Source organism: Ammodytes marinus (assembly GCF_949987685.1).
Source record: "Ammodytes marinus genome assembly, chromosome: 24".
NCBI classification, from domain to species: Eukaryota; Metazoa; Chordata; class Actinopteri; order Uranoscopiformes; family Ammodytidae; genus Ammodytes; species Ammodytes marinus.
The window spans coordinates 10,922,389-10,950,375 of NC_137228.1; the positions used below are offsets into that span (position 1 = coordinate 10,922,389).

Consider the following 27,987-nt stretch of genomic DNA (forward strand, 5'->3'; position numbering starts at 1 on the left):
TTTCATCAGTCTTTTCCTGGAGGTTGGACAAATTTTTGCGCAGCTTCTAATTAGCAATGTGCCCCTAGGAGGTGGAGGAGGAGGAGAAGGTTGGCCTTGCAATAAAGAAAGCAAAAATGATGATAGAGGAGGAGCAGAGTGAGTGGTGGGGTAAAGAGGGAGCCTCGTTTCGAGTTTTTGTTGCAGTATCACTCATCCAGGGAGCCTTGTTCCACTCAGGGATATTTGGGATTTTTCTTCTTCAGGGCTGGATGCAGTAGCTCAAGGGTTGATCTGTCTGTCTGTCTGTCTCTCTCTCGCTGCTTGTCTGGCATCCAGACATGGGCCCCACTAGGATTACCCTCTGCCTCATCGCCACATTGGCTCAGGTGATCGCTGTCACCTGCCAAGAAGACACCAAGAAAGGTGAGTGACAACTGATGTGGAAGTTCCTCCTCTGATTGGTTAATGCCACCGACAGGTTTGTGCAAGAAAAAGTAAAACACGATAAAAATGGTTTATTTTTCTCATAAATTTTCATTTGCAAAGCTAAACATGCTGGATATGCTGTATATTTGTTTAAAGGTGTAGTCAGCAATTCCGCTTGTTGTCACAATCACTTTCTGTCAAAATCAGTGCTGTCTGTGCTCTGAAAATTTGTATTTATTTAAATACATGGTGGTAATATAAAACATACTCTCTAAATGTAAACAAAGGGAGGCCACCGTACCTGACAACATGCCAGTTTACAGAGCCTAGGCTGTGTATTAACATCGGATTTTGTTTCAGCGTACACACCAGATGGACAGGTAGCAGACCGTGGGGAAATATTCACTTATTTTGGCAAAAAGTGATTTGACAACAAGCATTCCACAGCATCGCTGATTCCACCTTTAATGGTTGACATTAGGCGACAATGTTGCCTCTGGATGATTAACTATTGAACAAAAAACATTGCATATTTTGTGAAAGTAACATGTTTTTTTTCAGTTCTTTCTCTTTTTTCCCACAATTTCCTTGACCTGTGTTTGTCTTTTGCTAAATCTAGGTAGTATTTTGGGATGTTTCTCTTGTGGATTTCCTGCTTCCTCTGTGTAAAGTTTCTAAGTTAAACTATGGGCTGTTCTGCCTACCTCCCAGCTTTCAAGACCACAATGGCTGGCTGGCCTTGTGGTTATGGGTAAATGAAGGTTAAAATCACACCCACCACCTAGACCTTAATAGCTTATTTTTTCTTAAAGGTGGAGTGAGCGATTCTGGAGAATGCTTCTTGTCAATTTTTTTGTTAAAATCAGGGAATATCTCGTCAAGCTCTGCTACCTGTAGGCCTACGTACTGTGTGTGAGCTAAAAGAAATCCAGTGTTAATACACAGACTAGGCTCTGTAAACTAGTATGCGGCTAGCTATTGTGGCCCTCTTTGTTTACATACCAGTTTACAGAGCCTAGGCTGTGTATAAAAACTGGATTTATTTTCAGTGCACACACAGTACGGACAGGTAGCAGATCGTGAGGAGATATTCAATGATTTTTGACAACAAGCATTCTTCAGAATCGCTGACTCCACCATTAATGAAACAAAGTTTTCCTGTTTGAGAAGCCACAATGGGATGATTAAGAGTGCATTCTTGATATAAAATCTCTTGTGAGGGAATCATTACAGATTGAGATTGAGATTATCTCCAAATGACGACAATGTCTTAAAAGATGGAGATGTGGCTTTTTTCTAAAACAAAATGTCCAATGAGTGGATGTGATCCTGGGTTCAAAAATACACCTCCCTCTTCTACAGGCTTCAGTGCAAAACTAAAAAGCGTGCTGCGCGGGGCCCGGCCGAGTGGCTATTTCAGTTCGAGGTCGAGTCTGAATGACGGGGTTTGGAGCGCCACGGCTATAATGATGTGGCCTCGCATATGGGGACGGACAAAAGCAGGCCACTAATTTTGGTCAGACTTTGAGCCAGCTATAGAGGCAGACAAGACACACCCAGAATGACAGAATGCATGCTGGATGAAGAAAAGAGTTCACCTCCACTGGAGCAGCACTGTGGAGTGCTCACAGATGCCCCACCAATAGTTATAGGTTGGGAAGTGTGCAGACAATGGCTGTTTCTGGGAGTAGATCGGTGACCTTTCAATGCAGTAAGGCGTAGGACAGATAAATCAGTCATCTTATTAAAGGGTTAACATTGGTTGACTCCTACCAGGTTAACCTGGTAGGAGTCAACTGTGCCCTTGTGGTCTTCCCTTAACTTGCCTTACAATTCTTGCTGTAGGGTTCTTTACCCTACATGTAACAAAACTGATATGCACAAAGTCAGAAAACTGATTGAAAGCCATGGTACTTTGTTTCTCTCTGGCAGAGACAGTGGCTGTTTCATTACTACCTCTGTGATGATAATTGTTTTGGTGATGAATATCATGTCCTGTTTGTGTGTAAGAATATAAATGTAATGTATCATAGAAAAAAGTACCTGCCGAAATATTGTTGTAATTTTCCATCTAAACTGATTTTGCTTTTGAGGTCAGATAAGCCAAAACTTATTGGTAAAACAGGAGCCTTTCTAAAAAAATTTCCTACCATTGTTTAAGTAGTGTTTTTGTTTTCGCCCATGCCATGCACCATTGTTTTGTTTTGTTATTATTAGAATGCTGTGCCCCATACCGATGAATGAATGAATGAATGAGATTAGTCAGGACTCTCTCCAATCTCTGTGGGGAGGAGCCCGGTCATCAGATAGCGTTCCGACCTAATGTGTGTCCCTTATAGTGGAAGGCAGCTTCTAATTGGTTCATGTAGTTGTCAATCTAGCCTCCTGAGACAAGCCATAGCTCCCGAGTTTAGTCGTCGATCCATGTTGACGTCAACGACTACAAGAACCAATCAGGGGCTGCCTTCCACTAATAGATTGGGCCAGGCTCCTCCCCACAGATATTGGAAGAAGGCTATACTGATATGCGGAGGGGAAACAAATGTGAAGCTTGAGCGAGTAAAAACCACCTGGCAAAATAATTGTTTGTCATTTTGCCTTGTTACCCCATTAAATGCAGCCTCCCTTCATGCCACCAAGTTCACGATACAAAAAGCAAAGGTTATAAGGAAGTCTGACAAAGTGTGCGCATATGCATTTTTTCTTCCTGAGAGTGATCTTACGGCCACTTGTAGGGGTCCCTATCCCCAGGTTGGCCACCAATAAGCAGCATGCATGAGGATGATTGATGCAGAGAGATTAATGAATTGTGGCGAGATCTTGCATTAGAAGGTTTTATAGCCATGCTGGAAATTAATGCTATATGTACGTTATACATCTTCAGGAACTCAGAAATCCAATGTTGTTTTGAGCTGAATCCAGCTGTTGTTGTGGAGGGACCGTGCACTGTGATTTATGTTGTCAGCTTGTTAAAACGCCGACTGCATGGCCATTTTGGATTTTAGTTTGCTATTCTTGGCTTGAATTTCTTTGTTTGAGTGAGGGAAAAAATTACAGTGAGAGCCCAGACTTTATGGGAGGAACCAACATCAGCAGTATGAAGTTTGTTTGTATCTCTCTGCACATATGTTTCATGCCAAATTATTGTTTTTGACTCAATATATCAATAAAATGGGCTATTAATTGGGGAATTAATGTCTGCCTTTTTAGTTGTAACCCTCTCAAAAGTGCAGTAGGTAATATAGGAGCATTTTGCCATAATCTATAGCGGTGAAAGTTCTAGCTTGCAATGTCTGTACTCCTTCCATTCTAGGAGCTACAGATATAAAAACCTCACATAAAAAAAGCAACAACTTTAATTTTCAAATGATTATACACTAGTTGAAATACTTATGAATTAATATTATATTTCATTTCTACCAAGTCTGCTCGTAAAAAAGCCAAGTATACTCCATACTGTACCATTATTTTGAAAATGTTCACCTTTGCTCTAATACAAGTATTTGTGAATGAATGTGTGTTCCCTCTTGAATAGTTCCATTTGAAAGACTGAGGCCTATTACAAGGTGAAAGTATCAAATATTTTACAATAAACAGTTCAAAATAATCTATAATTGTAGCTTTTCTTCTGACACAATAAAAAAAATAGGAGACTCATTCCCCAGGTTGAGAACCATTGGCCTACAGTACAGTTTAATGTGGGCTGAATATAGTTCGATAATAAACCTGAGTTGAGGGGGTTGAGGCGTCTGCAAACACCAAGGTCAGAGAGCTCCACGAACAGTTTCCACTTTTTAAAAAAAGAGCACATAGTCATGATAACTGCACTCTGAAGGTCTGTAATCACGTTCAAATGCAGACAAATATATATAGTTTTTGACTGTAGGAGATTATAGGTTTGAACGTTTCTGAACATCCTGCAAAATGTAGGTATAAAAATTTTATTTTTCAGTTGAAAAAAAATAGAATAAAAGGTTCAATATTCCATAAACATGGCAGCGGTAGAAAGGAAGAGAAACCAAGAGATGCTGGAAAAACTCTCAAGACTTCTGTTGCCTAGGCAAGGCGAGTTTATTTATATAGCACAATTCAAACACAAGGCCATTCAAAGTGCCTTACAGCGATGTAGAATGGCTGCAATGAGAATTACATGACTGACAATATAATTATTTTCTATATAGCCTATATAAATTAATTACTCTTCAATAGTCTCATACTAATTTAAACCAAATAACCTGCAGAATAAAAGCCCCAGCACATTGATTTCTCTACATAACTTCATTCATGTGCATGGTGTAGTCTGCCAGCTGCTCCCCAGGGTGAAGCAGGTTCTTGTAGGAGGATGGTTTCCTCCGGGTGTGGCGCCTCAAAAAAAGCCAAGCCACAAGTTCTAGCCGAGGCCCAACATATAATCCAGCCCCTGTGGTTACCACTGAAATAACTCCAGCTTTTGAAAAGTGCCCTCTCTCGCGGGGAGAGGCTCCACCACATAATTAGTGTTTAGGGAATGTTAAACTGGCTGGATTAAAATATGCTTGCAAGGATCGTAGCAGGTGGCCATATTTGGCCCTTTTCACGTTTTCTTTTTAGTTCTGCATTTATTCCTGATGCATTTCTTCTTCTTTTTTTTAAAGACATTTGGACTAAATAGAACCTAGTCATCTTACACTGCAAACTAAACAAACGTCTATTCTTCATTTTTGGATGCCTTTAAACCTCACTTTTTCACGCAGGAAATTAGCAAATAATTCTTACAATTTAGATATAAAGATTATGTTAATAAACTGCAGTAAATTGAAAAAATGCTGCTTTTTTTTCAATACATTGCAGAGATCCAGGTTTTTCTTAAGCTAAATTAACGTTTATCACACTGCTGGTAGATTTTCCCATTTGCTTTTATCCTAATTAGTATGTAGAACCTGCTATAATTAGTGTCACAAAATGTATCGAGTGTCAAAATCTTACTTTTCATAATAAATCATTTTTTCCTTAATATAATTGCTTTAATGTACAGATCAAACTAAATTATAGGATGCCATAGGTACCTTTTCCTTTCATTTTCAAGCACTCCTCTTGATGAAATGACATGTGGATGGATGTTGTGATGTGCTCACATGAAACTATAGGTCTAGTCTTGTTCTGGTTGGAGCCACAGAGAAAGTGATGATTACATAGTTGGCGTTCAGATGCATTTATAGACACATTTAGAGCCAAGAGCTGACAAGCTCAACCTCCGTCTAGTCACTTGCTGTCTTATTAAAGTGCCTTGCTCAGTGGCAATTTGCCCTGAAAGTGTCTGACATCTAATTGTCACAAGGATGCATGTGTTTCTGTTCAGAAACACATTTTCAACTATTCCATACAAATGTACTGTAGCTATCAGACTTAACCCTCAGTATTTTTCTATCATTCTTGATTTTTAGTTTTATATTAACAACTACTTTATAAACAGGCCGGTTAGCTCTGATGGTTAGGGTGTGGTCCTAATAAAGCCAAGGCCAAGGGCTCAACCTCCATCGTTAGTTTAGTATATTTTTATCAAATCATGGACTTCTTAAATGAAGCTCCAGTGCAGTACAATTGAAGCTATGTCTCTCCCTCAAAAATCTTGAGAAAAGGGTACAGCATTTATGACCATGTGGCCTAATGGCAAAGGCGTCTGACTTTCGGATAAGAAGATTGAGTGTACGAGTCCCTTCGTGGTTGAAAAGTGCAGCCTGGTATCTGGAAATGCGGGGGAAGCATATTTACAGAAAAAATTTGGTGAACCTACATATAAAGCACTTTAACAAACCTGTGGGTTGTTAATTTGCAATGTTGTCCTTCAATCTTAAAAAAATAATGGAGCTCCTTGCATTTGTATGAGTTTGAAAAGTAGCTAATTTTGACTTTTTTAGTGTGAATATTTGCTGGTTTATTATCTTTGAATGTGTGCTTCCTTTGAACTGTTGCTGATTTTTCTTTAAATACTTTGAATTTGCATCAACATTTTATTGATTAATTATTATAATAATCTGTAGTTCCAGCCCTTCATTTTAGCCTATGCATTGCTGCATTACTTACACAGGCTTAACACAGGCTTTCTTTTTAAATATATTTTCTGCAGCTCCGATTGCATCATAGCAGTTATTTTCACCCTCCAAAGCAACAGACTACATTATAAAACTTACTCCAATGTGTAGAATATGTGGAATTTCCCTTCATGATAAGCAGCGTCTGAGTTTATTGGGCCTTCAGTGTGATTTATGCCTTTTTAATTTCATGTCTTTAGAAGTTTTTTAGGAGTGTCACAGAAAACTCTTCACTCCACTACATCTAGTCCACAGTAACTTTGCAGAAAAAATCATTTTCAAATCATGAGCTGAGCTTTTTAATTTAGGTGAACTATTTTGTGTATTTTTCTCTTCTGTGTTTATCATTAAGGATAAATCATTTCATGCACTGAAGACAAACTGATACTTATTGCATTGCTTGGTGATGGGCGCAGCCTAGTGTCCAAAGGTGGAAAGTACAGCTGCATCACCTGGTTATTGAAGTATTTAGGTGTAATTTTTAGATGTATGTAATATTTATGTAAACTGTTTGTGTTTTTAAAATGCCGTGTCTCATATCAAAGTGTTATTTTTAAGATCAAACACAACTATAAAAGGCCTCTCTTAGGTTGTGTTAGTGTTATTGATTCAGCCTTTCCAACTCATGTCAACGGATGGTGACTGTGTCATTTAATTTGTTTCTTTACTCTTCTCATGTTTATGACCTTTTGGAGTGCTTTAAAGAGGGGATCGTGTACCACTCACACACTCAGCTGTGCAGAGAACAGAAATGTCTGCTCCAACAGTCAGATATGGAACCCAGAGTCTGTGTGTTCTTGCAGTTGATGGAACACATCTTTATGGGTTTTTGCAATTGTACTGTGACAGGCTCTGCAGTAGGCATGGGGGTTTTATGCATGCATGCATAAAGTTATTTTACACTGGATCTAATGTTGCTTATGTTGCAAGATTAAACATCTGGTATGATCTAGTAGACTCTTTCTGTTACCAAAGCAGACCGAAGGGCAGCAAGAAGAAGGAAAGTAGTTAAAACCATTGTGTGTTACTTCTGTTGCCCCAATGAGGAATTCTGAGTAATTACAAAAAAAAAACACTTTTGTTCATAACAAACTGTGTTGAAGCAGGAAACACCTCTGTATATGGAAACAGTGGGTGTTGTAATCATGAAACTACCAGTTGACTCATGGCCACCATAGACTGTCAAGACTTCTGAGATTGAAATGTTACTTTTGGTGTGTTTTTCCTCACCACAGGCTCCTTGAATCCAGGCAGAGGACACCACTTTTCCCCTCAGCGTGTTAAAAAGGTTTTTGAGCCATTAAAGGCTCAGAAGAATCCTGATTGTTTTCTGTTGGTTTGAAACTTCTGCGGAGAAGTCTGGGTTAGCTCCACTGGAGAGTACAAGTTTAGGCCATAACTGAGCTGAATAGCTATTGTTGTAACTAGACTTTATATATATTATCTTTTTGCATGTTTTCCGAAGATCTTTCCAACATTCACGGGGATTGGCCGCAAGGATGAAAGAAGCAATGACCCTATTCTGTGGTTGGCTCCGTTTTGGCTGAATAAATAAATAAATAAAAGAGCCTATATTATTCTATGGGAAAATATGTAATATGTTGTAAAAATGATCTGTATCTTTCAAATTTCTCCACATCTCCAACTCGCTCTGTTCAATCCCCACTTTTCTGAAGGACCATTATCACATATTTCAGTAGATTTTACCCAAGGAGTTCCATCATAGATGAAGTGATTACATTTCTGAGAAGCAAACAAGGATATACTGTTGTCAGTGCTGTTCTTTTTCATAAATATTCCTGTACTATAACATTGAAAAAGTTAGGAAAACTCACACTTTTAAGGCAACTGTCTTCACTGGATTTTTAAGTCCATCTAGAACGCTTTAGTTTTAAGTGAAACTGCCCACATTTGATCCAATTTATTATCTTTGTTGAGATAACTCATTCATATGTAGCCGAAAGTAACTTCACGTTTTGCATTTTACAAACTAAGACAAAAAGTAAATGTTGTGACAGCTGAGCTTATTATTTTTTTGTTTTTCTAACACTGTTTAAGGTTTGAATCAACATTTTGACAGACTGTGTTTTGTTTGTTATCTGTATGGCGGATGATTAGTTGGCACAACTGTTATTGTCAATTTCATAGTTTGTTCAACTCATGATTTGTACAAGCTGTTATACGTATTAAAATGTAATGTTTCATTACATATGAATGAAAAGTTATCTCAAAAACAGATTAATAGTTGACTCAAATGTAAGCAGGTTTCCTTAAAACTTTTCTTAAAAAAACAAAACAAAAAAAACTAGTGGAGACAGATGCCTTGAAATTGTGAATTTTTCTACATTTTTGGAATTATTTTACAGTGTGCACAGAGGATGGCAAAGTCCACTCTAACAATGAGATATGGAACCCAGAGCCATGTCGAGTTTGTGTGTGTGACTTTGGGACGGTGTTTTGTGAGGACGTGGTGTGTGAGGAGGATGTAGGTGACTGCAGTACAACAGAAATCCCTGAGGGCGAATGCTGCCCCGTGTGCTCGTATGCGGCACTGCACACAAAAACTGGTAAAATCCGGAATGTGACTCGCAACTTTTGTCGACCAAACTATATGGTTGCAACCTGGTCATTCTCTTGCAGTGTTTGTTTGATGACTTTTTGAATGTTCCTTTTAATTTCTACACTATTGTGTTTGGAGTTTCCCTTTTGACTGTATAAAGGAATACATTGACTTTTTGCCACATAAGATCACTTCTCAATCAATGTTTTTTGGGGCATAAAAAATTATTGGTAGCAATTCCATCTTCAATTTAGGAAAAGAACAAACTAACAGCCCTTTCAGTATGGGTATATATTGAAATAATGGACACTGGTGGAGCTGCTACCACTTTTAATGCCACAAAAAGGGAAGTTGAGAAAGTTATTTATTTACCAAATAACGTGTATTCCTCTGGGAAATGGCTACCTCATTTGTCATGTTCAATGTTGTGTTTATTTGCATTTTTGACTATGGTTGTTGTCTTGTTTTTTTGCATTTATTGTGAGGTGCAACACCAGTTAAGGCTTGAATATCTGTTTAAAGGCCCCATGTGCGGTATATTTGTTTCTAAATTTGTAAGCGGTCGTACAAAATATATATTCTTTCTACAAACAAAAACGTGTGCTATCGGAATAATTTGGAAAATCTACACATAGGGTCTTTAAAACTACTTTCACCATTTTGAATAATTGCTTGCATGAAATGTAAGCATGTTAGAGTATGCTGTAAGATTTAAAGTTGTTTCAATCTATTTAAGAGAAAATTCAAAAGGTTCAACATTTTGGTCAATCTGCCACACCTCTTTTTCTCCAAGAGTTAGATGCCGAGATCAGTACCACTCACAACATCTGTATGCTACTTGTGAAGAAATCTTAGCTTAGCATAATGACTTGAAACAGGGGGAACAGCTAGCCTCTGCCAGAAGATAGATGTCTGTGTGTTACACATCTTCTTATAACTCATGCCCAAACAGTGAAAAAGGTGTCAAATGTTGAACTTTTCCAATGAGTTTTTAATATTTTGCCAGATTTCAAGTAAAAAATAAATCCAAAACAATCCCTCAATACTAATTTAATTCCTCTATTTTTTCCTATTTCCCAAAGATACCTGCACAGAAAATGGAATTGTCTATGCCAACAACGACATGTGGAACCCGACGGCCTGTCGGATCTGCGTGTGCGATATGGGGAAAGCCGTGTGCGAAGAGGTGGTTTGCGAGGACCTCGGCGCCTGTGAGAAAACTGTGACCCCGGAGGGCGAGTGCTGCCCTGTGTGCTTGACTGCAGCCTCAGCATCTACTCCCACTGCAGATACCTCTATAGGTGAATGTTGAGATCATCTGTCACATTGTTGAGGGCTTAGTATGTGTTCTACCAGTGGTGTAAAGAGTAGCTGAAAACCATACTTGAGAGTAGAGACACCTAAATAGCCAAGTGAAGTACAAGTGCCTCAAACTTGTACATAAAGGTGGAGCGATTGTGCAGAACGCTGGTTGTCAAATTACTATTTGTCAAAATCAGTGAATGTCTCCTCATGGTCCACTACCGGTCTGTCATGTTTGTGCACTAGAAATAGATCCAGTGTAATACACAGCCAGTAAACTGGCATGTTAATAGATTTGTTTACATACCCTTTGTTTACATACCAGTTTACAGAGCATAGGCTGTGTATTAACACCAGGTTTTACAGTACAGACAGGTAGCAGATCGTGGGAGATATTCACTGATTTTGACAAAAAGGGATTACATTTTGACAACAAGCGTTCTCTCGAATCACTTACTCCATCTTTAATTACAGAATTAGAATAATTATATTTACATTACCCTTCTGGTGTTCTCTCCTTTTCAAAAATATACTTCTGTATCTTTTTCCTTTTATTGCAGCTGCAGATGAGAACAAAGGAGAGAGCTGCACTGTGGAGGAGAAGGTGCACCAACACAATGAGATATGGAAGCCAGAGCCATGTCGCGTGTGCGTCTGCGACAACGGCGTGGCAATCTGCGACGAGGTGCAGTGTGAACTGGTGAACAACTGTGAGAAGGTGGTCACCCTGGAGGGAGAGTGCTGCCCCGTGTGTGACACTTTTGCCAGTGCAAGCAAGGCCATGGGTGAGAGGGAACAACCTGTTAGATTAAAAAAAGTTTAGGATTGACTTATTATTGTAGTTTATTCCTTATGCTGTTGCCTACGTCCAGGTCTTTTTCTTAGCAGTATAATCAACAGCTGAAACATTTTGTGCATGGGCGTTTCTTGAGCTCCTGTGCCAGTGTAGAGATTGTCTGGGGGTGTCAACCTTTACGATTGACATTTGTCGATTTATTCATAGAGGTTAATATGTGAGTGTATAATATTTTTCATTCTAAAAGATGAATGCAATAATTGTGACCCATTAAAAATACTAAATTACATAAATTGTTTAGATTGGAAGGTATACCACAGATGCAGATTAAGTTCTTAATTGAAAACATATTATTATATTATTATTAACTTTCTCTTTTCATGTTTTTCCAAAGAAATTATGGCCTTCAAGGTAAGTTGTGATTCGTTCTGACATGGATGCATATTAATTTTAAACAAATTTGTCAAGTATTTGTAATTTTAAATTTAAATGTAAACAACATGTTAACATTTTACATTTTTACTTTACAGGGACAGAAAGGTGAACCAGGTGATATCCCATATGTAAGTCATCTCATTGTGTGAGCATTAAAAAGAGATATTAATACACAAAAAATTCAGTTTATGGACTTTACAGTATAATTTTATTTTATTTTTGCTTTCAGGTTGTGGGGCATCCTGGACCTACCGGACCCTCGGTGGGTTTGACCTGCTCTTTCTATTGTTTTTGTGACATTGTGAATGAAGTATAATATACATGATGATGTATAGTATAATGGAGAGTTAAGGTTAGCTGACAGAAGGCTTTTACATTGAATTCCCTTATTATAATGTCTATGCACTAATTGTAACACTAGAGGGAAGTAAAGTGTCATAATGCATGTTGGTTGGAGGTTGAGCCCAGGCCAGTGTTGGTTACAGGCCTGCTCGAGAGGAAGGCCAAATAAATGGAAATGTAGCTATACTACATGCATAAAATATTGATCTTTATATGTTTGTGGTTCAGGGTCCTCCAGGAGCTCAGGGACCCACTGGACCAAGAGGTTTCAAAGGCAGAAAGGTAGGTCCATTAGTCTTTACCGACTGACACATTGTGGTTTGTGGTGTTAACCTTTGACCCTGTAAATCCTCTAAAGCTAATATGCTAATGGTAGCAGCCAACGATGCCCCCCACCCAAGCTGCTCATTGCATGGCATGTAACATGTACACTGCCTGGCCAAATGAAAGTCACACACTCTAATATTGGTCCACCACCTTTAGCTTTGACAATATTTCATCAACAAAACCAAATATGACGTTAATAAACCGTACCATTCAGTGCCATATTAATCTAAAAAAAGTTGAGACATGGGAGCATTAGGATAATCCCATCTCTTATCAGTCACTAAATTATGACCGGATGAATTTTTATCAATCATATTTTATCAACAGGGATTTGAGGGGCCTCCCGGATTTGACGGAGAGCCCGGAATTCCAGGAAATCCAGGAGTGGCAGGACCACCAGGCCAACCCACACTCCCCGGGGTGAGCATTTGACAAAAAAAATAAAACCAAGTCCCTACAATGGTTTTGGACTTTTCTTTGCTAAATGTACATTTAAAATAATTTCAGGGAAACCTGGTGTCACAGATGGCTGCCGGTTTTGGTGAGAAGTCCGGTTTTGCTGGGATGGTTTCAGGAACAAGGGTAAGCTGTGCACAGTTCTGTAGGGGAGGAAATAGTACAATAATATATTTTGCATAAAGTACATGCAAAGTTAGGATATGGAATTTAAACCCCTGTGTATGAAACGTTGCTATTTCAGGGGGAAGCAGGACCCAGGGGACCTCCAGGGACGCCTGGACAACCTGTAAGTTTTGGCTTCCAGGAAAATATTTAAATACTTTTTTTTAAATATTTAAGTGACTTTAACATAATTTTTCTTTTTCTCTGTTCAGGGTCCAAGTGGTGGTCAGGGGATTCCAGGAGAGGCCGGAGATCCAGGAACAATGGTAGCAACATCTTCTCCAAAAATCTGTGATTTTAGATTAAACTTTACTAAGTTTTGAGGGGAAAGTGTATTCTATTTTGATGGTTACTTATGTGTGTTGACAGGGTGAGCCAGGTCACAGAGGACCAGATGGGCCTGTGGGAAAAACTGGAGCTGATGTGAGTTAAACATCCATGTATCCCCCAAAAGATGCATAATATACTTTAACTGCTTTTTTTCTTGCAATCTTTCAGGTTTGTAATATAATGTGATTGGGAATTCTAAAAGTGTATACATTTGATTATGACTATGGCACCATTGCTCGAAAAGTAGCATTTATCAATTACTCATAAGCAAAAAATTAACAAAACACAAATTATGTTTCTTTGCAACAACCTTATTTTTACCGTAAATAGACAACCTCTAAGCTCCACTAATAACTGCACTGAACTATAAGAGTGAATATTTTTCGCTTCATGTTATTATGTCTTGATTCCTCATTCCATATTTAATTTTGAGTTTTATCAGTAATGATCTTTTGAAGAAATATATTACGTCATTTTTTTCCTGCTCAGGGAGAAGCTGGACCTGCCGGAGCTACAGGAGGACCCGGATTCCCTGGATCTGTGGTAATGCCAGCATTCATATCAAATATGAATTAATTAAAAATTATTTATTGTAATCAAGCACATTCAAGCCCATAAAACACAGAGAGGACATGCACATATTTTTGCACACTTAATTTGCCATATACTCTGACATCACAATTAATATAGTATATGTTACCAGAAACACATGTTGACAGTGACATCTCATTTGATACTGCAGCTGAAACCTCCACACTAAACTAGACTTGAAAAAATAAATGTATTGCGTCAGGTGGAAATTACAGGCAAACATGAAAAAATAGCATAAAAACTAAACACTCGTATGGATTTTATTTGTTTATTCCAATGCAGGGTGCAAGAGGATTCCCAGGACTTCCAGGCCACTCAGGACTGAAAGGTCACAAGGTCAGTCCCACTGACACCTAGAAATCAAACGACACACAATGCCACAACAAGTTCTCACTTTATTATTCATGTTTCCGTTCAACAAACTGACTTAATTTGTGAATTTCTCCAACAGGGACACGCTGGTCCACTTGGGTCGAGAGGCGAGTCTGGAGCAGTCGGAACCAAGGTATGAATGCGTCGTCTTATCTTGCGGGTTTTTAAGGTGAACAGGTTTTTTTTATAATTAATACATCAGGACGATTCTGGAGAATGCTTACCTGTTTACAGAGCCTAGGCTGGGTATTGATTGACACTGGATCATTTTATTCAGCTCACACAGTGGAAAAGTACGGACAGTATTGGATCATGATTCACTGATTTTGATAAAAAGTGATTTTGAAGAGAGCTATCAGAATATACAATATGGTCAACATGTGCCATTGTTTGGGCTGCAAAACCATCTTCATTGCTGAACAAATTAATTAAAATTGTTTCACTTTCTCAATTGGGCTCAAACAGAGCAAACTATTTATTGGTTGATTGATGGAGAAAAGCATCAATAGATGACATCATTAGTCTTATACAAAAAAGTTCAAAATGAGCGCCACCTCAACAACCTCCAACAGTAAAATCCTGCTTTTACATGAATGATAGTAAGATAATGTAACCGGTCTTTGTGTTTTTCAGGGTAAATCTGGTACTTCGGGTGGAATGGGTGCCCCAGGCCCTGAGGTAGGCAGCTCATTCGATTAAAAAATATATACAGCAGAATACTTTAGCTGGCAATGAGGAATCATTCAAACTGATACTGAACCATTCTTCTGTTTCAGGGACCGGCGGGCATGCAGGGAGAACGAGGCAGAGCCGGACCCACTGGCCCTGTGGTAAGAACAAACATAAAAATCGTAATTTGTTTTTAAAAATCAAATATATCAAATTGTGTTGCTGGATTGTTATTTTTTCTTTCTTTACCTATTGTAGGGAAAACGCGGAGCAGACGGTCACGTTGGCAAGCCAGGTCCTCTGGTAAGGCGTATAAACATCTACAAGACAAATGTGCTTTAATGCAATACTGGACAATTAGATAATGCCAACAACATAAGGAGCAGCTAGAAATGGGCCGAGATGTATACTAGTCCAAGAGTTCATTGTGTTTTTTTTTACCAGATTATACACAGATTCTGAATTTAAACGTTTTACAAAAAAATATTTTCTTGAAAATGTAACAAATTATTTCCTGTCACTCCAGGGGCCAATAGGAATCGCGGGAGAGCCAGGTTTTCCCGGTGGTCCGGGAATGAAGGTGAGTAGATGGATGGATGGATGGATGGATGGATGGATGGATGGATGGATGGATGGATGGATGGATGGATGGATGGATGGATGGATGGATGGATGGATGGATGGATGGATGGATGGATGGATGGATAGATAGATAGATAGATAGATAGATAGATAGATAGATAGATAGATAGATAGATAGATAGATAGATAGATAGATAGATAGATAGATAGATAGATAGATAGATAGATAGATAGATAGATAGATAGATAGATAGATAGATAGATAGATAGATACTTTATTTATCCCTGAAGGGAAATTGTGTTGTTGCTGTAGCATTAAAAAAAAAATTATAAACACATTTACTTACTGTATTTACAAATACATGTAGGCCTATATTATATTTACATGCACTAGTCTACATGACCTATGTTCGTTGGTAATCTTAGTATAGCAATACAAATGAGCCATTCTGCTTAACAAGTACATTTACTTTTACATTTTAAGTTAACATTTTGCTGACTGACATTTGTAATGGGGCATGAATCATGATACACTGCACACCTAGTAGCCTAGAACGCCGTTTTCTGAAAGAAACCCTGGGACACACTTCACTATTGTCTTTGCAGCCAAGGGGAAAAACAACACGGTAGTTTAGGACGGTAACGCTAGCTAGTTAAGCCTGCTAGTCTAATTTAATACTTTCATTAACTGAACCGGGAAATAGCTCGGGAATTCATGTGTATTTTATTTAGCCTGTTAATGGTGTCTTCGGCTGTCACATTAGCCACACGTTATCATCACAAACAAAATGAGCTAGCATAACAGTAATTAGAATACACTTTTTCACTACTTCCAGTTAATGCACTCCATTAACATCTACTGGGAACAACCTGTACCTCCTTCACTTTATTCAACTTACCTCAGAAGTCGTATATATCTTTACCCGATAAATTCCAAAAATAAGCATCTTATTTAGCTTACTGTATAATATTTAATTGAGCTGACTGTAAAATATTGAATTGTAAGTAAAAGAGACATTGATGATATTTGATTGACTTGACTTAACTCGACCAAAAGATAATTATCTAGCAGTACATTTGAGGAGTAATAACACACACACACTGACTAATACTTTGACACTGGTTAACACCAAAACTTAAAGCACAAGAATGCACTTTTAAATTCCTTCAACATTTTTGAATGAGTTTTTGTATTTGACCTGAATCTGCCATGTGGTGAAGGGGGAAGCAGGACCGACCGGGGTCAGAGGAAGTGCTGGACAACAGGGACCCAGAGGGGACGCAGGCCATGCAGGATTAACTGGACCCACAGGAAAGCAGGTGTGCTACCCTTCTGTCTTGTAAAGGCATTTTTGCATAGAAAGTGACCTTTGAACTGGGAAAGTGAGCACATTGTGTTGGGACTGCATAATAGCTGTGTATTCAAAATATTTGACTTATTGGTTCATATTTTGTTTTTAAAAAGGGTGCGGCTGGAACTGACGGAGGTCCAGGTGCACGCGGCTCAACAGTAAGTAGAGCTACACAAGTTATGGACATTGAGCGATTGATGTAAACTAGCGTTTTATTTCTTTTAACCTGTTAATGTTTTTCTTAAATGTATAAATGCTTCTTTTCCTGCGCAGGGTAACACAGGTGTCCAGGGTCCAGCAGGGATGTTGGGACCACAGGGACCCCCCGGCCCTCAGGGAACAACAGGATCACTAGGACCAAAAGGCCAATTGGTACGAGCTCTAATTACATCTAATTTCATTAAGTTAATAACTGACAAGCTAAATTATGACATATATTTGTGAAGTAGTCTAATCTTTCAAAGGTAACATATTATGATAATTTTCCGGTTCAACATTGTGATTTGGGTTTCTATTAGTAAACGTGTTTATGGTTTATTGTCCAAATTGCTGAATCTCGTCTTTTCAGTCTCTGTTCCGCTCCATTTTAGAGCCTCTTTAAGCCCCTCCTTCCAAAAAGACTAGTCTGCTCTGTTTGGCCCTGAATCTAACTGCTGGGTATCTGGGGCTGTGGCTTATCACAGGTGGAGGTAGTGCTAAATGATGTTGAGAATTGTGTGCATGGCTTCTCCCCTTATGACCTCATAAGGGGATATACATCTGACTGGGGTCTCTGAACATTGGTTTTCAGAAAGGATGAGGTGGAGAAAAAGAGAGAGGGTTGTTTTTTCTCATACTTTGTGAGTCTCTTGACACACCTGGGATCTATTATAATGTTGAAAGAACATGAAAAAGTGCATTGTGCACAATAGGTGACCTTTAATGTTTTGACTTCCATCTTATTTTAAAGGGCGAGCTTGGAGTGAATGGATTCAAAGGAGAAGCTGGATTAAAAGGAGAAAGAGTAAGAAATAAAACATCCTTTAATTGAAATACATCATGTTATTTGGTTAATTGAGATTGATTGGCTGATTGTGGTGTGTTAGGGTGACCATGGTCTTCCGGGTCCATTGGGCCCAATGGGAGAGGACGGGAAGCGTGGACCCCGAGGAGACGCCGGAGACATTGGGCCTCCAGGATCTACAGGAGAGACAGTGAGTCAACTTTTACTTCACATTCATTAATAACCTTAGAATCCTTTTGAGGCGAGACAGTGCAGGCAAAAACATTGGTTTATTTCATGCTAGTGTAAATAAAAGGTCCAACATGTACTGTATATTTAGCTGTTTATTTGACTAAACCTTGTCAGTTGGAGTACATTTCTCCTATTCAACCATGATCTTCAACCATTGTTATCTTATTAACATTTCTTTAAATACTATTCACCTGCATTGTCTCGCCTTAAGTGAGATTTATGATCTCAGGGTTAAGGGGGACATACTGTATATTGGAATCTCAAAACTCTTATCTTGGGAACAGCATAGAGACTGAAATTGTTCATTTGTTTTAGGGAGCTCCAGGAAATAGAGGTTTCCCGGGTTCTGATGGTTTACCAGGCCAGAAGGTGAGTTCACATCACAATACAGTATAATGATGACAGAATTCAATAAAGGTTTATTCTGATTACTCTGGACTGTACTTGAGCACATTGGTTGCTGTGTGTGTGAACAGGGAGCGCAGGGTGAGAGGGGACTGCAGGGCCCGGGCGGTGCCAAAGGAGAAGATGGAGACCCCGGACGTAATGGAGAGTCCGGTTTAACAGGAGCCCGGGTAAAAAATAATCTACTTCCACTGTTGTTGCCTGTGCTTTCGAAGTCCATCAAACATAACTGCGGAGTTGCACAGGGTTTACTAGTCACTTTATTTATTTTTATTTTTTATAATCTCATGTTAATCAGAACATTTATCAGGCACTTTAATATTTATTCACCTTATTTACTTTGAAGGAGTAACTTTCTGCCTGACTTAAAAAACCCATATGGTATGGTATAAAACGGCTTAAGGTACATTACTAGCACATACTTTCCGCATTGCTTCTCCAGTTAACCTGTAACCTACAACCTTCTGTCTTATTTTGTCTCTTATTTCACAGGGGCTGACAGGACTTATTGGTGCCCAGGGATCAGAGGGAAAGCAAGGACCAATGGTACGCAAAACCCTTATTTCCACTTCTTAACAAAACAACTCAATCAAAAGATTATAGTACAGTGTGTATGCTAGATTGCATGGATTAACGTTTATATGTTTTGGTCTTTGCAGGGCTCAATAGGAGACGATGGCAAACAAGGCCCAGCTGGTTCTGCTGGAGGCAGAGGACCGGCTGGACACATGGGCCTGCCAGGTCCTAAAGGCTTTGCTGTAAGTTTGACTCTTGTTGTATCTATAAGTTAAACTTTAATATATGCAAACAGATACATTGAGAGGTTTGCAAAAGTGGAAGAAGTAATCTACTGTGTTTCTTAGTTGCCTGATTTAAAATAAGTTAAAATAGTTAAAATAAAATATATAGGCTACTGTATGTAGTTCCCTATGTTTGATGCACATTTGTCAGGACAATAATGTATGGTTTCTGGCTTCAAAAAATATTCAATAATTGGTAGTGAAAAGATAGCTACACAACAGTTGATAACATCTTTTGTTTGTTAGGGGGATGCTGGAAAGATTGGAGAGGCTGGCAGCCCCGGGTCTGCAGGTCACAGGGCAAGTACATTTCACCATTGATCCAACATAATTTATTCTTAATAATAAATCACATATCAATATTTGACAATCAACACAAATCAACTGATAGATTCCGTGTCTGTCTTCTAGGGGGTGAATGGAAAAGACGGAGAGGAAGGCGCCGCTGGTCCAGCAGGTCCAGCTGTAAGCATCCAAATCTATTGAGATCTCATCATCAATGGTTTCACAACATTATGTATAGCTCATTTCTCATTACTATATTCTTATTTTTCTCTAGGGTACCGCAGGAAAGAGAGGAGAGCAGGGACCACAGGGAGTGAATGGCTTCCAGGTGAACTGCATCCCATAATACTACCAAAATATATGTTTGAACACAAGTTACCATATTCTATAGTCATTCATTGGTACTAACGGAATATGTGAATATTCTTTTTCAATTAGTCTTAAAAGCATTGAATAAAAATTGGCTTGGTGTTTGTTAGGGTTTGCCTGGAACTTCAGGCCCACCTGGAGAGTCCGGAAAACCAGGTCACGAGGTAAAACAACATATCACAAAAAAAATTGTACATCTAAGACTTTTCTAGAAAATTATCAGAATACTGAAAAGTATCACATGACAAAACGCATCATTTGTTTTTCCAGGGTCTTGCTGGAGAGGTTGGGGCTGTCGGAGGTACAGGTGCAAGGGTACGTTACATTTCTGTCTATTCATGACTTTTTTCTGATTAAGGTTAAAGAATGTATTTGGTTTATAATGGCCACATGTTTTCAAGTGTTTCAATCAGTCACCTTTTAGTCTCTCATGGTTGTCCTTGCAGGGAGAGAGGGGCTCACCAGGAGAGAGAGGTGAAGTTGGGCCCAATGGACTCGGGGGACCCAAGGGTAGTCTAGGTGGACCAGGATTGGATGGGCTAAAGGTACTGTCACACCAAAGCCAAACACTAAAGAGCCCTATATAAAAGTTTAAGTTGCACGTGAACTCTTCTTTCCAATAACCCTTGCTGTGCACCTGTGGTACTTTTTTCCCGTACCTTTTTAGGGCAACCCTGGTCCAGGAGGTGCTGTCGGAGAGCCAGGAAGTCCAGGACTCCAGGGGATGCCAGGGGAGAGAGGCATTCCAGGAATATCAGGCCCCAAAGGAGATGCAGTGAGTTAAAGAATATAGTTAAATGATCTGCAAAGAAACAGCTATCTTCGTTAAAGCAAGATATCTGAAACTGATCAGAACAATGTCTTTTAAAACAGGGCTCCATCGGAGACAAAGGACTAGAGGGTAAAGCAGGAGCTGACGGTGCTCGGGTGAGTTGTCCCATATGATGGTCAATTAACACCGAAGGTTTCTCAGGAGAGGAAGCCAGAAGCTTGTTGCGGAATATTTAACAATGGCACTTAGATTGAATCTTTAAAGGTACAGTGTGAATAATGTTTTGGTATATTTCAGAACAGAATGAGCCTTTTATACTGTATGTACGTAGGAGCGGGGCGCTGAGACCACCATGTTTCTACAGTAGCACAGAATGGACAAACTTAACGGCATTACACGTTTTTATATAAAGTGGGCGTCCTGGGGAAATGCACTTGTTGGAAGACTAAGAAGAAGTAACAAATTAAAACTTCAACTCATCACTTTATATTGTGGAGGCAGTGGTGGAGGATGCAATCTTTAGTTATTAGCTTCTTGTCTGTAAATCATCTCAAAGTAAGTGGTTGAGACCAGTCTAGAATTTGATGCCGCTAAATACTACGATATTACAAACCTTGCCTTTAAATAACTAGTTTCCTTTTGTCTAATATGATATTCCATATTTCTTTAATTTTATTTAAAGGGACTTGCTGGTTCTGTTGGACCTGTTGGCCCCGGTGGACCCAATGGAGAGAAGGTGAGCTCACAAGCATGGACTGTATTTTAAACCTGCAAAATGTGATTGGTCATGTTCATGTAGTAATCCAACAATAAGAAATACATTTATGAGAAAATCTGACAGAAAAATGGTGCAAAACAACAGGACAGGATGAATGAATTTGACTTATTTAATTGCTCCTCCTGTTTATCAGGGTGAAACCGGGCCACCTGGACCTACAGGACGCAGAGGCACAAGAGGAATTGTTGTAAGTAGAAGCTTTAAATTTACACATTTGAAATTAGTGTACATGTATTTCTCTATGAATGCCTGTACTTCCACATCCTCTCAGTTGAGTGTTTGACCTTATTTGTGGTGATATCATCAGGGCCCTAATGGAGCAGCCGGTCCAATTGGTGCTGCCGGCTTCCCTGGAACTTCTGTGAGTGGACACTTAAAAAAACAGTTTAATCATGGCAGTTAAACCGAAAAATACACCCAAAAAATTGACGAAAATCTAACTTATTTCATCTTTCTATTCCCAGGGTTCTGAGGGTCAGCCTGGGGTCAAAGGTGAAACAGGTGAACCTGGTCTGAAGGGAGAAGGAGGAGCACAGGGACCACAGGGGCAGGCTGGGAAATCAGGAGGACAGGTACACAAGCAAAACAACATGATGTTTTAATCCAGTAGCAGATGAATAATCCAAATGCATTTTGGTTAGAGGCTTCGTAAAGGAAAAAGACTGTTTATATGGAACACATAGAGATAAAGATATTCAAGATCATCTCGTCTACTCATCAGTGCTAATTTTGGCACCAGATTTTAATTAAGGTTCATTTTTGACCAAAGTTTGTATTAGTTTAAGTCAAACCGTAGCAGCTATACTTATATACTGTAGACATAATGTTAATATATGGATGCAAGATGCTTTTTATTAACGCTAGTACACGAAAATTAAATTAACAGTGCCACTCGTGTGTGTGTGTGTGTGTGTGTGTGTGTGCGCGTGCGTGCGTGCGTGTGTGCGTGCGTGCGTGCGTGTGTGTGTGTGTGTGTGCGTGCGTGCGTGCGTGTGTGTGTATTTCTAGGGACCTGTTGGTGTGACTGGATTGAAAGGTGCCAGAGGAACACAGGGTCAATCGGTGGGTTCTTTTTCATATTATGACATCTTGTTTAAAGCCTATTGGGGTATATAACTTTACAATTGAGTGTCAATTTCTTTTTTGACAACTAAAGTTTGTTTGTTTGTTTACAGTCATATTTTAGATTTCTTTAACATGCAAGTGTGATTATCATAATAATCATTTGAAGACCATTTTACTAGAAGTGTTTTATTCCCACAGGGCTCTCCTGGTTTTCCTGGGTTGCCTGGAGGAATTGGACCACATGGCGCTCTTGTGAGTAATTTGGTTAAGCATTAATGTTATTTAAGGTGACATACTGCAAGTGAATAAGGTAGCATTTTTATGTGTTTGATGGAATATGCACATTTTCAATTATCTAACTAACTGTGCATACTTACTGTATATGTAGATGTTGGATAAAGCGTCAACATCTTTAGTTCATTTTTACAACATTTTAGTGTCCAAAGCTTTTAGAGAATAGCTTTTGTGTACAGCCTTTTTTGTTTTATAAATCCAATGTATAAAATGTATCATATGGCAGACAATTAACAACACATGAACAAATACTTCTGTCAAGACCTTCAGAACAGTGTTAAGATTGATTTTGAAAAGTGAAGTTGATTATTGAAAAAACGAAAAACAAATCTTTTTTTTTTGAGTTCATATGCTTGAGATCTCGTATGTATTTCAGGGTGCTACCGGTAAAGACGGGCCTTTAGGTGAGCCAGGAAAGCAGGGCCCTCCTGGGATTAGAGGAGAGAACGGAGCTGTCGGGCGCAGAGGAGAGAGCGGAGCAGCCGGCACACCTGGAACCCCCGGAGAGAAGGCAGACTCTGGAGAAGACGGCCCAAAGGTAAGATGCAAGGAGGAGAAGTTCACAGCAGAATTCAAAGCAAATAAATCCTGAGATGTTTGATTTTCTTGTCTGCTGCTGTATTTCTTTTCCAGGGTCCTGATGGGCCTCCAGGACCCGCCGGCACCTCAGGACAGCGTGGAGTCGTCGGTACACCTGGACTGAGAGGAGAGGCTGGCCCACATGGACTGCCAGGGTCTGCTGTATGTCTATATATACACATTCTTCTCTCAATGTTTGTTTTTCAGCCTCAAAATGTCATTCTACGTCTCCCTAGCTCAGTTGTTGCTTTGCAATGTTGGTGCTGGCAGCGACTTATACTTAAAATTACAATTTTTTTTAATTTCTTAATTAATTTCAAAGGGTCAACCAGGAAAAGACGGAGCTCCCGGAGTTCAGGGCGGAGTGGGACCCGCTGGTGGAGTCGGTTTACCAGGAGCCACCGGGCCAAGAGGAGAAGCCGGGCCTGAGGTTTGTCCCTTCTTTGTTTTGAATGAAAACAAATTAAGAAAGAAATCTACTCAGCACTTTGTTAACATGTTTGTAACAGATGTAATTGCTCCAAATAAACCACTTCTTCTGTAATGCCTAAAATACCTATGTTTCTTTGCAGACGATTCAGCTTTTTATGTCACAAATTTAGAATTCTATTCTCCCGACTTCTGATCTCACAATGGTACATTTTCTATGTCACTATCTGTTTGCCCAGGGTGTCGCTGGAGCAGAGGGGGCTCCGGGTAAAGACGGTCTCTTAGGACAAAGGGTAAGTTTAAATTAATGTTGTGTGTTTCTTATTTTAAGGTGGCGGACTGGATGTGCTAAATGTACCGTGTAAATAGCTTTGAACACTAACCACTGGTGTGTACATGGTGTGTATCCAGGGAGAAAGGGGTAATCCCGGTCAAGAGGGTCTGGCAGGTGTTGCAGGGTCTCCAGGAACTGAGGGTCCCGTGGGACTCACGGGCGGTCCAGGACCAAGAGGCGATAACGTGAGTTTCACAAACGACAATTTACTTAAATGTAATACACAACGTGTCAATCACTTATTAATACCTCTGTCAATCCTAATGTAATGGCAACGTCTGGTTTGTCATGTGTCTTTGCCTGTTTTGCCCTGGATTTTAGGGTGGCAAAGGAGCCCCTGGACCAGAAGGACCAAACGGAGTACGGGGCAAAGTGGTAAATATGAAATGACAATAAAACAACAGTTTAAAATAATTTGGTGGTTGTTTTTAGTGTCAATCATTGTGTTTTTCGAATAAGGTGTGTTAAATGTACACCCTTTTTCCAATTCTAGGGCCCTGCAGGATCTCAGGGAGAGAAAGGAGCCGCTGGGGACCAAGGAGAAAGGGGTCAGAAAGGACACAGAGGTTTCACTGGACTCCACGGTTTGCCAGGAACAACTGTAAGCAAGATTTTTATAATATAAGCTGCCCCCCGAAAGTCAATGATTGGAATCATCTGTCTGAACCGCCGATGAACTGAAACTGTAAATGTCAAAAGCAAAATAGTCTCTCTGTAATGAACGGGCAGATCTAATTTAGATACTTGAAATACAAAAATGTCTACTGTTAAAAACTGTGTTTAAACTTCTAAATGGTATTATTTCAACATTGTTTCAGGGTGCAACAGGTGAACCAGGATCCGTAGGTATTGTTGGACCACCTGGGCAAAGGGTAAGTGTATCATACATTTTATGAAGCTTTTGGCCAAAGGTGCATAGAAGACATACAACGATAGTGTATTATCTCTTATTGTTTCACCACGTAGGGTCCTCCAGGAGTCTCTGGTCCCCAAGGAAAGGAAGGAAACCTGGGTCATCCTGGTCCAATGGGCGCTCCTGGAAGCAGAGGTTCCCTCGGGGAGCTCGGGGCACAGGTGACACAAACTTTTGTTAAACTTGTGTATATGTATTTTCCCGACGTCATTGCAAATGAGAGCTTGCCCTCAATGATGATTAATGATTGAATTAATTAATTAATTAATTAATTAATTAATTAATTAATTAATTAATTAATTAATTAATTAATTAATACATTTGTTAAAATAAATGTTAATTTTATTTTCTCCTCAGGGTCCACACGGTGACGCTGGACCGCCCGGCCCTCCCGGCCCCCCAGGACCTCCCACCAGAGGTATGGAAGACCTCTTTGGTGCCTCGTACGATTATAACGGGAACGGCGATGCGCCAGAAGGTGGGGAGTTAGTGGAGGAAGATGTGCCCTCAGATCCTATCCCAGCTGCCGAGTTCAACGGAGACGAAGCCCTTCCCAATAAGGTGCAGGCCGCCCTGCGCGCCGACACTGGTGTCCACGCCTCACTGAAGACCCTCAGCGGACATCTGCAAAACATGCGCAGTCCTGACGGCAGCAAGTTGAACCCCGCCAAAACCTGCCAGGACATCAAGCTGTGCTACCCTCAGAAAATGAGTGGTGAGGGTCCAGTTTCTCTTTTGTCTGCTTTTTGTAGATATAATTGTTACTAATCCACCACTGGCTTTCTCAAAACTTGTGTTCAAAAACCCCAGTCAGATTTCTCGACCCTTATGACGCAGCCACTAACTTAGCACTACCTACACCTGTGATAAGCCACACCCCCAAAAACCCAGGGAATCCAACTGGCAGTTAGACTCAAACCGGCAGTAAGATTCAGTGATGATCAGCAGACTAGGCTTTTTGGAAGGGGGGCTCTAAAATGGAGTGTTTCAGACAGGGACTGAAATAGGTGATTTAGAAATGGCCCCGTGTTAAATCTCAAGGGTTCTTTGAACACTACACCATGAACAGAGTTCTAATAGAAACCAAAATTACAATTTTGAACCTGAAAATGAGAATATGTGACCTTTGAGTTATTATTGTACCAAAACCTATTTTTGATACAGGTGAGTACTGGATTGATCCAAATCAAGGAAGCCCAAGAGATGCCATCAAGGTCTTCTGTAATATGGAAAATGGCGAAACCTGCATCTCTGCCAATCCTACCAACATTCCCCGCAAAGCCTGGTGGACGAAATCCACTCCCATTGCCAACAAACCTGTCTGGTTTGAAGCAGACATGAACAGTGGAACTAAAGTAGGAAATTAAGCTTTGAAATCTTTGCTGGGTTTGGTTTATTCCAAACATAATGTGTTTATTAAGAAAAATATGAGTTTAAGCTTGCAACCTGTAATCATGTCCTGATTTTAATTTCAGTTCCGTTATGGAAATGCAGAGGATCAGCCAAACGTGGTGGCAGTTCAGCTTAGACTGCTGCAGCTTTTGTCCAAGGAGTCACACCAGAACATCACCTACCACTGCAGGAACAGCGTGGCTTACAAAGACGAGAAGACAACCAACCTCAAGAAAGCTTTGGTCCTCAGAGGCTCCAATGGCCAGGAGCTGAGAGCGCAAGGACACGCCCGCCTCCGATACACCGTCATTGAAGACGGCTGCTCCGTAAGTCATAACTCTCTAGATTTGACGATAGGCAATTGGTAGACGGTGACCATATTCCTGTTTACATTTTAATCAGCATATTCTGAATAAACCGACAACCTTCACAAATAGTGTTAGAAGCGCCATTACGTCAGAGCGTTCTTCTCCGACAATAATTAACACTCTTGATGTCAATATTGTTGTCTTGCATTGTTTTGGCGGCCAAAAATGACACCTTTTCTTCAGGTTTATATCATGATTTAAAACACGCTAGTTCTGTTACTGATTTCCTGATTGTTTTCCCTCAGAAATCAAACGGAGAGTGGGGAAAGACCGTGATCGAGTACAGGACTCAAACTGCGGCCAGGCTGCCCATCGTTGACTTGGCTCCGATGGACATTGGAAAGCCCGATAAGGAGTTTGGCCTGGACATCGGACCGGTGTGCTTCTCATAAAGACACAATCATTTCACAAATACTAGATGGACATGAAAAAAAGCCCTTTTGAAAGGAGTAACATCATCACCAGAAATTAGAGTATATGGACTCCTCTGTGAGAGCGTACAAGTTAAGATGTTTCACTGCCGCCATTCTTCACACGTGGCCGCATTTCTCACAAGCTGTTGAAGTAAGGTGTGCTCGCTGCGTCTGCCAGCCAATGAGAGCTGACTGACTGGTAGGACACTGACATAATTTATTTACCAATTTTAAAATGTAAAAATCTAAGTACTATACATGGATGTGGGTGGAAAGGTAAATGTCTTAAAGTGCTAACATAAAATAGAAAACAAAGTGGGGTTCAGATGGATTGTAAATGTGCATAAACTGGAAAAAACAGCCACTAATATTAAAACGTATAAAGAGATGTATTGTGGATTGTATAAGAACTGAAGGTTTATATAGGGAATAAAAGCATTCAAACCATTTAATTCGGCTTTCTTTCCAGTAAATGCACGACTCGTAGGGTAAGAGTTGTTATAGCGAGGACTGTAGTTCTTAACTTTAATGAAATAAACAAGGAAAATCATGCTTGAACCTAAATTATTAAGTTCTGTGAAGGAGCTCATTTACTCTTTCAACGGAAAACCTTTGTATCTCCTTTTAGAAAAACCTTCTGTAAATGCAACATATGACTGTAAATTGCAAATTATTTGTTTATTGTTGACTATGGATGTGGAATAAAAATGTCTTTTCTTTGGAAATGACTGTGCTCTTCCCCACAAAACAAAAGCCAGAAAAGTTCTCAATAAGCCCAATAAAAGGGGAAAAAATGACA

The 27,987-nt window shown here is 39.7% G+C and overlaps 1 protein-coding gene across 1 annotated transcript; it reads left to right on the plus strand.

The window, feature by feature from the left end:
• Window positions 1-148: 148 nt before the first annotated feature.
• On the plus strand, window positions 149-27,987 carry col5a2b (collagen, type V, alpha 2b). Its single transcript, XM_080053172.1, has 55 exons — window positions 149-405; window positions 10,122-10,340; window positions 10,902-11,126; window positions 11,532-11,548; window positions 11,668-11,700; window positions 11,802-11,834; window positions 12,143-12,196; window positions 12,569-12,661; window positions 12,749-12,823; window positions 12,942-12,986; window positions 13,075-13,128; window positions 13,232-13,285; window positions 13,682-13,735; window positions 14,066-14,119; window positions 14,235-14,288; window positions 14,789-14,833; window positions 14,932-14,985; window positions 15,083-15,127; window positions 15,351-15,404; window positions 16,628-16,726; window positions 16,872-16,916; window positions 17,032-17,130; window positions 17,708-17,761; window positions 17,844-17,951; window positions 18,308-18,361; window positions 18,469-18,567; window positions 18,890-18,943; window positions 19,057-19,155; window positions 19,444-19,497; window positions 19,609-19,662; window positions 19,757-19,810; window positions 19,962-20,015; window positions 20,122-20,166; window positions 20,298-20,396; window positions 20,519-20,626; window positions 20,725-20,778; window positions 21,306-21,359; window positions 21,535-21,588; window positions 21,709-21,762; window positions 21,866-21,973; window positions 22,410-22,463; window positions 22,665-22,718; window positions 23,137-23,298; window positions 23,394-23,501; window positions 23,662-23,769; window positions 24,008-24,061; window positions 24,180-24,287; window positions 24,424-24,477; window positions 24,596-24,703; window positions 24,921-24,974; window positions 25,069-25,176; window positions 25,373-25,730; window positions 26,180-26,370; window positions 26,491-26,733; window positions 27,021-27,987. Exons 1-55 carry the CDS (start codon window positions 321-323, stop codon window positions 27,165-27,167), a joined length of 4,761 nt encoding a protein of 1,586 aa, XP_079909298.1. The 5' UTR covers window positions 149-320; the 3' UTR covers window positions 27,168-27,987.